Genomic DNA, 14,768 nt, shown 5'->3' with positions numbered 1-14,768 from the left:
CCCCACTTTGCTCCACCCTTCAGCAGCGCATGTAAATCGGGAGCAGTCCAGGGAGTCCCAGCTCGGAGAGATGGTCCCTGCCTGCCAGGACCTCAGTGAGGGCTCAGCTAGCGGTACAACTGGGAACTATGTCTTTTCGACGTTTTTATAAGCTGGACAGAAAGAGAAAAATTTCATCCATCCTCCTTTCTCCTTCTCCTGTTGCCGTGTATGGTGTGAGGACTGCTGCATGCAACAGCCTTCAGTGAGGGGCTTTGGATCTCTTCCTTCTGCTCAAGCTTTCCTGGAGGATCTCACGGGTATTTCAGGCTGCAGGAAAATGTACTGGGGAAATCATGTTAGGTAAGGCTGCCTGAGCTGCCAGGGACCTTCTCTACCAAGGATGCTTTTCCTTTTGGCAGTGCTTTTTTTGGTTGATAATCAGGCCAGGAAGCTGAAAGGAACAAATGTACCTGGAACTGCGGGTGAAGTGAAGGCTAGTGTTTTCCTCTTGCCTTTGCTGCTTTTGTAACTACTGGCAACAATCTAGTTGTGGTAAAGAAATGTACAGAAAGAGATATTTTTGACTGGTTGTCAACCAGCAAATGTATGGAATCCATAGCTTTCTGGAAGCAAGGCTAATCTGTATGGCCCTGTTCTCTGCTCGTCTCACCCCACCACCAATTTTCAAGCTTAATTTGAGATTTTTAATGTTTTAATTCGAATTACTGCTGGCATGAAACAGTTTATATTACCAATGGTTGATAAAGCTTTGAAAAAGCTCCTCCCCCACCCCCATCCTCGTTTTGGTGTTTGTGTCTTATTAGCACAAATTTATTTCAGCTCTTTGTTTTTTGTAGAATTCTTTTCACTGTGACTTTGGTCTGGCAGGCTGTTCATTTAGGAAAAGGTAAGGAAAATTTCGTGTTTCCCACCGCCCCCCCCCCGTGTTTCTTTTGTACATTTACAGTATGCATTACTTCATTACAAGCCACCCTTCTCTTCTATATTTGCACTTCTTGTTAAGGCCGTGAAAAAGAAGAACGTGAAGATGTGAAAAGTCTCAATGCCACAGCACAAAAGCAACAGCCCAAGAACGAAGGGACTATTATAAATGCCCTCAGTGACATGAATCAGAGTTACGAAAGCAGAAAGCAACAAAATTCCAGGGCATTGGTACCTTTCACTGGGATTACAGAGAGTAGGTAACGTTATTTATTTAAACAATGCCATAAAATTGTTTTTTAAAATATTATATCACAGTAATGCTTTGACTGTTGTCCTGTAAGATTCCAGTTGGTTGGTTTTCTGTGGCAGTTCATTTAAATTATACCCATGGCCACTTAAGAAATGGTGATAAAAATTTAAGGTAGAACCAGCGATCTCTTATCTGCAAAAGGTGGTAATGGAAATCAGGGAAGGATACTAGAAATTAAGAAGGGATTTGTCCCTTGGTTTTGCAAAAGTGTTTGTAAAATTTTGTAAAATTCTGTTCATTTTTTAAACTTAACCATATTTCATGACCAAAAATTATTTAATAAAAAAAAAAAAATCGAGCTCTTTGAAAGCAACAGTACTAACAGAAAAAAACAAGGGCAGACTTACATTTCCTTGTACATGTATAAAATCTTAGATTGGTACTCAATCCCAGGACTCTGAGAAAGACTTTGAAGGGAGTGTTCCCCTCCCCTCTCAAAACTGAGCAACTCTTCCCAGTAGCAAAGCCGCCTTTCCTCAAAAATAAGCACCATTTCCCGGTAACAATGCCTCATTTCTTAGCGTGACTGAAACCTGCCTCCGTCGAAGTGAAATATTTCACTTGAATATATGCTGCTGCTGCTGCTACGGCACTTGCCAGGCGTTGCTTCTGGACCGTCCTGTAATCCCTAGTAGGTTGCTTCTAAGCCTTAACTAAACAAACCGGGCTTAACTGAACAAACACTCCTAACAGGCAGATAATTTTATTGTCTCTAAAGACAATAAAACTAGATATCCTTAAGATCCTTTGGCAACTGGAGAGACATGAGAGAACAAGTGAGGAAAAGGGGAGGTTCGGAGCCCCCAGGTCGCTTGGTAACCTCTGTAATATTGTCTTGCAGGTAAAAAACTGAACAGACACTGCTGCCAAAACGGAGGGACCTGTATCCTAGGGGCTTTCTGTGCCTGCCTAAAGCATTTCACTGGCAGATACTGTGAACACGATGAGCGGCAAAGGTAAAAACCAGACCAAAACCAGAAAGAGTAAGTAAGCAAGCTGCTCTGGATGGCTATTTTCTGTGGTGGGATCAGGGACATACCAAATGTCTCCCTTATCCTTGACAGCAACTGCGGCAGCATTGCCCATGGCGCCTGGGTGCTGAAGGGCTGTTGGCTGTGTCGGTGTGGCTATGGTACTCTGAACTGTCTCTCAGAAATAATGCACGATAACTGTGGTAAGGAATGGCATTAAATCAACCATTTTTATCTTGTGGGTAACAGAATTACCTTCTGCAAAGGTGGGGTACTCAGAGGGTGCTGTATAAGCTCTATTTAGACTTCTGCAGTGGCCTGCTTTGCTTCAGAGAATGCACTAGTGAGACAGTAAATAATACTGCTGTTGCCTGTATAGTACATCACATAAAATACTTTGAGATCTTTATAATCCTGTGCAGTAGGAAACTTTCCCCCATTTTAATTGAAAACTACAGGGATTAAATATTTCTCTGTTCTGCAAAACCTGCACATGTCTATGACTTCCCACTTAGACAATTTGTACAACTAAACTACATGCAAGCATACAAAAACGTTTCTTAGATGAGGAAAGAGAAAAACTAGTAGCATAAGCTGTTGTGGTAGAAGTAGAAACCAGTTTTACACTAGAGAAACAAGTACTGAAAACTTGCATGTTCTTGCATAAACTACTTAACACACAAATGGCAGAAAACTGGTCTGAACCTTATTTTAAGACCTGTATCTTAATCTTCAAAATATTCTTGTTAGTCTTGTTACTCTTACTACAGAGTTCTAAGGCTGAGCACACTCCACAAAAAATGGGTAGCCATAGTGCTGATCAGTGTAAAGTAGTAGCATCCAGTCTCCTCAAAAGCACTATATTACTTTAAGTCAAGTCTTTATACATCAGCCTGTGAAAATCCCTGTGTAAAGGTTTGAGTATTTTTGAAAACAGTGTATCAGCTAGCATAAAAATTTTAAGGATTGCTTTACAGGTACTTATTTTCCATGGAGAACTGGCTACTGATATCCAGACTACTTTCTCTGAGATGACTAATAAGAGTTTAATATTATTTTATGTCCAGTGGCAAAGTTAGTGCAAAATATTCTTGCCCTTCTCCATCCATGATGTCTCAATCCCACCCTGTGCTGTAATATACTTTCCTTCAGTTGTGCCAACATCACTAGTTAGCAGGGTAAGAAAACAACAGACCTAAATAGCTTCAAGATTCATTTGCACCCCAAGGAACTACCAGCCTCTTCTCTCCTGACCAGATTTCTATCTGAGTAGCAGTGCACTGAAGCTGTGGCTCCTGAGTTATACCACCAACTCAAAAGTACATACAAATTCCAAAACTTGAGCCTCTTAGGACCCCAGGATATGCCCTACTGTGCGGTAAGCCCACAAGTCCAAAAGTCCAAAGAAGTGAAATACAAAAGAAAGGTGACATTCCTATCTTTGTAAGCACAGACAAAAAGAAACCCAAAACAAACAAACAAGAAAAAAAACCACCACAAACCCCACCAAAACCACTTTTGCCTTGAAGTCTTCTGTATTGACTAATTATGTGTGGCACCCAACTTACTTGTTAAACTCTTCAGAAGAGTTAAATGCTCAAGTTCCCTTGGGTGTTCACCTTGGAATCAGCCTTATTGTTTCCCATTACAGGAGCAAAAGACCTATCAGACCTCACTATGCTCAGTAGAAGCAGTCTACTGCTTCCTGCTCAAGCTCAGCTTAACAAATGCAATAAAGGTGCCAGTGGAGAATCATCTGAGCAGGGATTCAGTGGCTTTCACATGCATGAGGGTATGGCTTTCTGTTGTGCTAATAAATGAAGCCCCTTCTTGTTAAAGGAAGGGTTAAAAGGCTACATGCAGACTTGAGTGCATACCTCTCGTGAAGATCTTGCTCTTGCTTTTGCTTGGTATTTACTTTTGATTATTCTGAGATTAATGCCTGCAAGAGCTGATAAGTGCTATCAGTTGCTCCTCAAACGATCATTGATGGGACATCTATTCACATCTCTCCCCTGAGAATAGCCTCTTTGATTGGCTTTAACAGCTGATACCTTTAACTTAAGTACCTGTGAGATGTCGGAGGACTTTCAAAGTATGTTGAAAATCCCTATGTTTTAAAGTTTACATATTTCACTCACTAACCCTTTTATTTTCTTGATTTTTTTTTTTTTTTTTTTTAAGAACTGAAATCGGAAAAGGAGGAAATTACAAGACTATATTCTAATGGGCTAAGATTACAGCAAACAGTGTTTGCTCTCACTTGCCTGCTCACCATCCTCCTGGAGCTCTGCTGTTGGCAGTTGTGAAACTGGACAAAGGGAAATATCTTAGGGTTGATGTAACCTTCACCATGAGTCATATAAATTTTTTTCTTCTGTGAGCTACAGAAGACACTTCTACCTACATGCTGGAGGCAGGTTAAGATGTATTAGTTAATGCTGAAATGCTTGGATTATTATAAATTCAGATTATATGAATGTGAAGTATTTATTATTATTTTATTATTTTATTACTTCTATCAATGTCTGATCCCAACGATTCTTTAGTTCTAAAATACTGTTCTTCCAGTGGAAGCAAAAAAAACCCCAATGTTCTATGCCTTAAGTATTGTAAATTATAGTAATTTCCTTTGTACACAGTACAACTATTTTAACAAATAAAGCTGATTTCATTTCTGAAGAGCTTTTATGTTTGGCTTTATTTAAACTTGAAAATTCTTATGATCATTTGTCATTTGAAAAGATAAGGAGGGTTTTAAGTGTAAGTATATTTCAAACCCCGATATACAGAAGAACTCTGGGTCATATAGTCTTTCAGTTTTTATTATTATTTATTATAGCTAAATTGTACGTATGCATAATCTTGGGTAAGAAGCAAGTTTCTTAAGAACACATAGCTGATACTTATTTGTCTTTTGGGGATTTATTTTATTTCATATCCTAGAAATATGAGCTCCTCTTTTCTTTTTAAAAGGACAGCAAAGAGCAACCTCTTGAAGCTTTTTCTATAGGAAACCTGTCTTGATTTATATACCATTTAGACATGAGTATTTCTAGGCTGTAAAATAAAAGATGTTTGGAACGTGTAACTGCATTTGCAATGCAAGTTTATAAAACACCAGAAACATGTTTGTTTTAAAAAAGAAAAAAAAATTACAGAGAAGCCTAAACTGTACCTTCATTCTTTGAATGTAGAGCTACCACATAGAAACAATCAGATTTATAATTTTGTTGGTTTAAAAGACATCATTGATGTGTAAAATCCTTAATGGCTTTTAAAAGTTCCATATATTTATTCTTAAAATTTCTTTATTAATTTCTTTGGTGCCACAAACCCAAAACAACAATCCAGTTACTACGCAGAGAAGGATGCATCACCAACAAATTACATAATATTGTGGCTGCCTTTGAATCTATGACTATTCAGTAACAGACATTTATAGGGAGTCATTGTGTAAAAACATATTCATGTTAAATACTGCAAAGGATTCAGACTGCTCCTTTCCACACCCTAGACTTGAGTGGAAAGAGTAAGGTTTCTCACTCTTCACATAAGATACACTAGACCAGAAACAGCCCTTTTCTCATTATTTCTCACAAACTTGTCTGTGCCCATATGCCTGTGTTTCCACAGACTTTGAAAAGGAGGTACCAGCTTAGGACAATTAAATATCAAAGAGAACAGCTGGAGGAAAATAGTCATACCTATATTTATCAGATGTTGAAATTGCAGGAATGCCATTGTGAAAACATCTTGGCTTGCCATAAAGCATACCTGAGAAGCCTGTAGGCAATACAGCTTGTAATGTGCTTCAAATAGGCTTTACTTTTTGAAGGAAAGCAGCAAGATATGTGGAAAGTACATAGTATATTAAAAATATATCTGAAGTAATACTTATTTTTTATCCCTACAGAAAACATACAGAGCCATAAAAGATTGCAATTAACAAATTAATTAATTAATTAAAAGGAAAGAGTGGTCTAATACAGGTTTTAAAACAGAAGAGCTATTTCTGTTGCAGTAACATCCACAGCAGATTTAATCAGGAAAAGCTGATCTGGAATAACTCCTTACGTAGATGAGCCTATGTGCCTGCAAGAGTCACCCTGATGGAGCTATACATTATTGGGTTGGTATGACTTGAAGTATTAGTGCAATTGAAAAGTCTAGCAAAACAACATTTTCCTGCTGTACCAAAACATCAGTCCAAGGCATCTAATTAGAAACAGCAAGGTACAGTTTCAAAGCACTGCATGGGGAGCTTAGCTTGGTAAGTGATTCTAATTAATGTCAGTGTAAATCACTACTCACTCTGCATGCTAGGATTTGAAAATTTTCTCCTATGTACCTGGAAGAAGTGACAGAAGGTTTTTGTTTCTAAGATAACAGTTCCTTTTCTCTCTCTCTCTTATACCATTGCGTTCTGTGTTACTGGAAAATCTGAAGACGATTACTTCAGGCCTGTTTTACATCTACCATACTATGCCAAAACATATCCTCAGTGACGGTTAGTTGTGGAAGATATTTGTCTGGTCTTTGTGTCAGGGCTCTGGAAGTTGCCATGAGTAGGCGGAACGGAGCACAGAGCCTGTTGTCCTTGCATACCTCTGAAGCAGAGGCAGACACAGGAGTTGAGTTTGAGGAGAAACAGGTATCTCCTTAAGTTAAAGAAAAAAAGAAGAGGGGAAAAAAGAAAAAGCATTCAGAAGCCGTCCCATGCATAGTCTCGTTCGCAAATAAAAATATAACTAAGAAGGAAGAAAACAGAAAGCACTGAGGAACAAAGGAAAGGACACAGTCACAACCTTTGCTTAGGTTAAAACTGTCTCCGCTTTTATCTGTCTCCAGCTGTTTGCAAGAACAGATAAAAGAAAGTATTATTTTCCTCCCCTGCTACCATGTAGGCCTGGCCAACCTTCTAACACTGCAATTACAGGCACTTTGGTAAGGTTTGTTTATAGCAAACAGTGATGCTTGCTCTCCAGCCTCATGCTAACTCTTTATAGGCCACCCTGTCAAACATGGCACGTCCCAGCAAAATAGACATCTGTTGCCACAAGTTCATGCATGTGCCTTCTCTATATGCAACCACGTTTGAGCAGGGGGAAGACCCTCAAAGAGAAATATTTATCAAATGCTTCACAGGCCCCAGAGCCATTAGACCTTTCGCTCCTCACAGTTGACTCCAAAACTAAAACAAATGGTGCAGCCCGCAACTGGCCTCCGCAGCTTCACCCCTGCAATCGCTCCAGCCTCCACCACTCCTCAGGACACGTCGCTGATAAGGACCCCAGACCGGGTGAGCAGCATGGCAGTGGGGGCTGCCTCCTCTGCAGCCAAGAGCCCCCAGAGCTGGAGCTCCACAGCCCAGCACAGGTCCACAGGGGGATGCTGCCATCTGCCCTTAATGCGCTGCCCATTTAAAGAAAGCGATTCTTTTTGCATAAAGGCCATCCAGTGCACCAAGGTTTCCCCATACAAACCTGAAAAACTAACTTGCAGGCACCAGGTGCTGAGAAAGTGTCACTCATTCAGTTCTTTGAGTATCTGATGGTTATCTCTCAAGGTGACTTTATTCCTAGCAAGGGGAGATGAATTTCTGTTGTCCCTGAGAAGTGTTAATGGTGCCCATAGGTGCCAAGAGCCTTCCTTCACCTATAACTGTGAAAAAGGCCTTTTTTTTCCAGCCAGCCAAAACAGAAATTACAGAAGTAATTTCCCACACTTGTTTATCCAGAGTTAGTTTTTTTAATTGGCATATTTAAGATTGCTAAGGTACACCCCCACACATTTCATTATTCATCGTTTGTTGACTCTAACAGTGCGTCAGCAGGCTATGTGTCTGGATCATTACACCCACCAGTTTCATGTGCCTGAGCAAGTATATAGCAACTTTATATTTTGGCTTCCGTTTATTGGAAGGGTGATATAGTATAGCAGGCTGGCTCATGTACTGAGCAGCCCTGTGAATTGCAAGTTATAGGCATATGTCTTGTGGACGCCTATCTAGTCACCCTGCAATCATCGCCTGTAATTCACCGCCTGTCTCACCTTTTTACAGCACAGTCATGTATGAGCGTGGGAGACTTAATGACAACCGAGCAGCTGTATACTTGCACTCTGCAAAATTATCCAAGCGTCATGAGTACTCCTTGTGATTGCAAGGCACATTCTTGGTCAAAGAAGACATTAAAACATGTAATTCCCTCCACATTTTGCTGATTGACCTTGCCCTTGGCTGATGCTGCTGTGAGGGTGACTTCTTGTTAAGGGTGTGAAGCTGCCGTATGCCACTGGAATAAAACCAGATGCCTTATGCGTGTTGGGCCTAGCATTTGTCTTCAGGTACATGCCGGCACAGCAATAGCTTTCATTAGCAGCTGTCTTCATCTGCTGCAGCCCAACCACGTCTTTACAAAACTACAATTTATAAATCAGCCTGTGAGGCTTCAGTTCAGATATGGTAACGTCTGGATGAAATGTTGGGAATGTACCACCAAGACAGAAGCACTGGTAAAGGCTCAAAAGCAAACAGCCAGAAAGGCATCAGCATCATAGTCCCACTAGTTAGAGAAGGCACATTGTCCTTACTGAGCCTCCTGGCAGCTGGTTTAGAAGATCTCTTTTTCTGCCAGCTGAGATACTTCTCTGAGCTTCACGCGTTGCCTGGGGCATACCTGGTCACCTTTCACTAGGCACAGAGACCTTTGAGCAGAAATAAACATACAACCCAAGAGGCCCCAAGTCACAAGGCTGGGTCTGGCAGGACTATGGGAGACATTTTCAATCCATCCATACAGAGTTTTCTGTCATGACATAGCACAACAGTGCTGAACATTAACTTCCTTTATAGGTATGGCACTTACTTAATATCCTGCATCTCTTACCGGCAGCGTGTCTTTTGCCCCTTCTCTTCAATATGATGCTTGTATCTGTCCACTAAACAGAAAGCTTTATGTGACTCGTCCTATTCATAAAGCATTTCAAAAGGTTTTAATTAAGAGGAAATTTGATATATAGACCAATGAAGCAGACAGTTCAGTCTCCTGTACTGACAGAAACTGTCTAGTAAAATTCTAGAAAGTTTTGTGGAGAAAGTTGTGCTTTCTGTTTTCATATCACCAAGATGATGTCTTTCCAAAAAGTGTGGAAAGGAGTATCATGAAAAACTTAATTAAAGATGAAGAAGTAGTACAATGCTGGAAAGACAATCTTTGCAAGAGTATCTTTAAACAGAACAAGCAGAGAGTCAGGATCAAAAAGAATAGGTGTCAAAGATCCTTCCCACCTGACTTTGTATATGAACTATTCTGAAGACTGTTTCTTGGACCAAAAAGTTTAAAAAAAGAAGGAAGATTAACAGACTTGTCAAGTCCCAAGCTTTACACATCAACCTTGTTCTTTCAGTCACAACGTTATGTTCCCTCACCTCAAACCTGTATAATGCAGCACCAGTAATGAAGCTGCTTCTTGTACAAGGACAAAATCCCAGCTCGAAAACAAAGTGTCAGTAAACATTGTCTTTAGCTTTGAAGGTAGATTATGAAGGCCATGTGATGCTGAAAATGAATTGAGCTCTGTTTTCCTGTCTGCTCTGCTGGTGTTTGTTTGCTAAATTTAGTCAATAACATTTATGACGCATATTGGTAACAGAGCTGGAAATTTCCTATTGCTTTTAACATCGGTCTTCAGAGGAAACAAGAAATATAGGAGTGTGTTCCCTCCCTTCCACTGTTCTTCACAGAGGCTATATCCCAGTTCTGTCTGTGTGGACATGTGAGTAGCAACTCAGTGGAAAAAAAGACTTGTGCAGAAATGCTGTGCAGTACATCATCTCCAGCAGTGCGATAACATGCAACAAAAGCCAATTCAGTACATTCCTATGCTGTGTTCTCCTTTTATCTGAGCACATCCTCCTAGTGATATGCCTGTCATGAGTGACGCTAACCAAAAACAACTGCAAAAGTTCAACAGTAAGACATCAGTGCTAAAATGTATGTAGGCCAAACTCCAGTCCAACAGCTCCAACAGGGAATCATCTATGCAGGTAAAACTAGGTAGCAAACGCAAATTCCAGGTGCAAGGTATATACCCAATGCTGCAATTTCATTAAGTAGTTTGAGGAGATAATGAGGCCACAAAGACATGTCTACTATGCCCTTTGTACTGGTGTCAGGCACAGCCATGCTGTCAACCAGGTCCACTCACTTATCCATCCAAAATTTTCTTTTCTGATTTTATTGGCCTAGTTTCCAGCTAGAACATCTTTACTGACACAGGGATGTGGCAGAGACATGCAGCAAAGGTGAAGGGGAGCCCACAGTTAGACAAGCCAAAACTCATTACATAATCACTGCTTTAATGCTAACAGCTTAGTTAGAAAAATTGTAGGTCCTATTTTCAAAAGAAGACAGCAACCTGGAATGCAGAGACAATGGAAAGAACTAAATGTCAGTGGGCAGAAAATCTGCTCATGAATTCCCATTACAGTGTGTAAGCAGTACAACATCCCATGAGGACAAGAGAAAAATATAATTATGTATTTGGCAGTAGTGACACCGCTAATGGAATGTTACATGCCATTTTGTCATCTTCACTTTGTAAAGAATATTGAAATTTGTAGAAGTTCCAGGAAAAAAAGATATAGGCATCATTTAAGATATGAAAATATACCACAATGAAAAGTGTAGCAAGCCTAGTGCATTATGAAGGCAAGAATAACCAGTAACTTGATCGCCCACAGGATCACATGGGAAGATACTCAGTCCCATTACTTTGTTGGACTGACAGAGCCATTTTCACGGTTTTACAGAGGGTGCCCCAATGCAACCAGTGTACCTTCCACCAGGAGACAAAGATGTCATTCGTTACCACTGTTAAAAATTTAGATTCATCCAGTATTTGCAGAAAGGCTGCTTATTGAAAGTCTATCAAGCCAATGAACTGGCACTGTTGCATGCACATTGGTGCATGCATGTACATGCCCAGTGAATGAAGGCAATCCTGGAGCAGGCTTTGATGCCACAATCACTGAAGGTGCTGCAGGTGAAGAAACAGAAAGCCCAAAGAAATGGAGTGAAGAAGATGAGACATTATTAGCAATCTGTACACTGGGTCATTGCAAACAATAACATTAAAAGCCATGAACATGAGTTGCAAGCAACATCATTGAGTCAAAACATGGCTATACTATTAGTAGAGTGCCTACAAACCCTGACCAAGATTGAGATTTTGCTGTGCTAGGCACTGTACAAGTGCATAGGAAGAATGAACTGCCCTCAGCAACTGACAAAAACTGATGGATTATTTTCTGACAGTTAATAAAGTATCTGACACCACAGAGCCTGCCTCCATACTCCAAGGCAAAACCCTTAGTGTGCGCATGCTCCTACTTCAGTCACGTTTTTATCAGCCCTGTTGGTTTTGCTGTTTATTTTCTATCTCCTCTGTACTGCTCCTAGATCACAACACCAGCACAGGCGCCACTCACCAGGAGATGGCATCATTAGAAGTTAATAACACTGACTCTTAACTTTGCAGTCAGGTACAAGTGTGAGACTGAATATAGCACTAATGAATGACTTCCTGAGCCTCACACTACTGATAAAACCTAACATACCCAGAGAAAACCACAGCAAGTATTTGAATGCAAGGTGTCAGTTTTTTAAATGTAATTTTCAAAAGATGAAGCTGCTATTATCTGCTACTTTGGCTACAAAACATACATCTCCCTGTATGTACTAAGGCTGAGCATACTGGAAGCACTTAGCAAAGGCTGTTCTTACATTTACTGTAGAATCAATGAGAGACAGTTTTTCCTAGACAATTAAAAGAAAGAAAATCTTAGGCTGGTAAAAGGAGCATACAATTATATAAAGGTTATCACAAAACTAAAGTTATGGGCAATAATACATTTTATTTTTCCAAGTGGTTTTCATATCACCATTCCACTCATGTTAAAATCAAACTTACAGCAAGCAAATAAGCATGATCCGACCTACTGCAGGGATGAGGAGTGATTCTTGTATCACCGTGCGAAGACTTACAGAAAGTGAAATAATTACCTTTAATCTTACTGTTCTATCAAAGAGACCAAGGAACCCACTTGCCGGGTTAAGCGTGTCAGAAAGACAAATTATACCAGCCCTGTGTGCATGGATTCTGAGGTGCTGAATACTAATTTTAAAGGAGTTTTATCAGATAACCAGATGAAAAGAAGTAACGGGGACTTGTTACTTTTCAAGAGTATATGCCTTGCCTGGTTGCTAGCAATTAAAGTTTGACAGCATGCCAAGATACACATATAAAATAGGCTTGAAAATATTTGTTTTCAAAAATCACTATTTCGTATAAATATTCAGATCTTGGAACATTTTATAGAGTGGAGGTAGAGAATAGGCTATTGTATTTTGATAATATCATTTGGGGACACCATAAATAAGTACATGATGATAGGTTAATTAAAGCACATCACAGAACTCAGCCTTCTAGATTGATGTTAAAGAGGAAAATGTGTCAGTGCATGAAATAACATTCCCAAGAGATAAATTAGTTATCTGCTGCATTTATTGTTTTTCCTTAACACTCTCATGCACTGACCTTGCTATTCTGCATATGTGATTATCTTAGTTAGAATAAAAATATTTCTTTAATAATTCAAAATATATTGAAACAGGTACTGTGGTATATGCTGCCTGGTCTCCTTTACTGTATCGTTCTGGTCCTGAATACTGATGAGAACTGCTGCTAGGCAAACTGAAGTGTTGCTCTAGCCTTAGAAAATGCTATGGGTAAATAGCTCTGCCTGTGATAATGTTCTCAGGACTTAAGAGTAAAAAGAGACTCGTACTTCAGTTATGCCAGTGTACCCCAAATCACAGAAACATTAAGGTCAGGAAAAATTATATGATGCTCTGGGCAATGAACTGCCTTCTTTTAATGACTTGAGGAAAAGTCTATGCTGCATTTTCCAGCTTCATGCAAAGTCCTTACAGGTACAGCTAGGCTAACACCACACCTGTGTCACCATTAAAAAAAAAGCAGTAAAAAAACACAGGTATGTATCTCTTCTGCCAGGAGTCTTCCATGTATTGATATAATACTGCCTCACTACCTATTCATTCCCTGCCAAAATCTACCTGCAAACCCATATACATTCTGCAAGTGCTATCCCTTCATTTCCAAATAGCATAGTCAACTCATCCTCACTTTCAAAATATAAAAGTGTTTTTTGCCGAAAACACTTCTAGCTGGCACATGGAGCAGACAAGCGGTCATGGATCTATGGAGGACCATCTCCCACAGAGCCCACCCTCTTCTACAACTTCAGTTTAAACTCAAAAGATCTGAGATCTGATTTCTACCCCTTCTGTAAAGAAAAGGCACCAAGAAGAGCCAGGGGAGCTGAGTTTCAGGAACAGCCTGAAGATAAGGTAGGCAAAGATCAGCTCTGATAGCCAGCTGATCAAACAAGAAATTTGAGTAACTTTTCTTCTAAGGGCAGGTCTAAGGACTAATCTAGGAGAGAAGAAATGCAGGAGCAGTAACATACTTCAAAGCCTGGTAAATGCTACTCCCCATCCTTAATCTCACCAAAAGAAACATAACATAACAGGAAGGGATTTTTCAGCTATGGCTGATTATTGCAACAGATGATTTTATAGATAGCAGATAGAATTTCATTTTGGTTGAAGGGTCTATGCTTCTCCCTAGACTGGCTTACAGCACATTTCTTTGGTCCCCTTTTTATTCTCCACCAGCACTTGTGATTCAGGCAGGAATAACAACCCAGAATCTATGACTAGTAATGTTTTTTAACCATTTTTACAGTTACCTGGTTGAAAAATAACCCCAAATTTCTCCAGCATAACTGGTTGTACAGTGACCACAAGCCTGGAAATCCATTCCAGAAGATGGGTCTCGAAAGGAAAGGCCAGTTTCCCCATAGTACATGATGAACTAACTCCTGGTGTGTCCCTTCCTGTTGGTTAGTGAGGTTCAAGAGCACTGAGACATGTACAGAACACATGGGAATATATCGTGGGGACAGATGTGAAGTCACAGAGTATAGGGCATGTGTGACTTGAAGAAGGAGTAAATAACGTGTTAGATTTGCACATTTCACATAACCTTACATGGTTTGCCCTGGTCCACGCAGTCACCTAATGCAGCTAGTTAGAGGAACAGCTCAAGGAGCTAGTCTCACACAGCTGTTAGTAGACAACTTCAGCACCAGGTAGGGGGGAAACCATGGCAGAAAAGGAGGAAGTGGTCACATAAGAGCAGTCACTTTCCAGGAACATAATAGGAGCTCACCAATGTAAAGAGAAGGTACCTCAAATCAAATTCCCCAAAAAGGCCCAATGTCCTTGAAAATAAATGGTCAACTCCCTTAAAGTCTTCAAAAAATCAATTTAGAAATACTGTCAGGACCACTGAAAGGCACCTGCAAAGGGTGAACATCAATAAGATCTATTTTTGTGATCAGGATCACATATGTCTCTCAACTGCCTACACAAGACTGTGAATATGAAGTCAAATGGGGGAGTTACAAGGGA

The 14,768-nt window shown here is 40.1% G+C and overlaps 1 protein-coding gene across 1 annotated transcript; it reads left to right on the top strand.

Annotated features, from left to right (window-relative positions):
* The first annotated feature begins 229 nt into the window (after positions 1–229).
* On the top strand, positions 230–4,517 carry LOC143172983 (cryptic protein-like). The gene is made up of 6 exons (XM_076362916.1): positions 230–342; positions 840–889; positions 1,007–1,180; positions 2,079–2,193; positions 2,302–2,411; positions 4,393–4,517. Exons 1-6 carry the CDS (start codon positions 230–232, stop codon positions 4,515–4,517), a joined length of 687 nt encoding a protein of 228 aa, XP_076219031.1.
* Positions 4,518–14,768: the final 10,251 nt, after the last annotated feature.

Source organism: Aptenodytes patagonicus, chromosome Z (assembly GCF_965638725.1).
Source record: "Aptenodytes patagonicus chromosome Z, bAptPat1.pri.cur, whole genome shotgun sequence".
NCBI lineage: Eukaryota > Metazoa > Chordata > Aves > Sphenisciformes > Spheniscidae > Aptenodytes > Aptenodytes patagonicus.
The sequence above is the reverse complement of the archived record's forward strand: the minus strand, read 5'-3'. Positions and strand labels throughout refer to the sequence as shown.

Excerpts from the sequence above, each read along its gene's own strand:
- LOC143172983 (XM_076362916.1), top strand. The coding sequence starts at position 230 with ATGCAACAGCCTTCAGTGAGGGGCTTTGGATCTCTTCCTTCTGCTCAA. Across the intron at positions 890-1,006 it reads GGCTGTTCATTTAGGAAAAG|GCCGTGAAAAAGAAGAACGT; the intron begins GTAAGGAAAATT and ends CTTCTTGTTAAG. Across the intron at positions 2,412-4,392 it reads AATAATGCACGATAACTGTG|AACTGAAATCGGAAAAGGAG; the intron begins GTAAGGAATGGC and ends TTTTTTTTTAAG.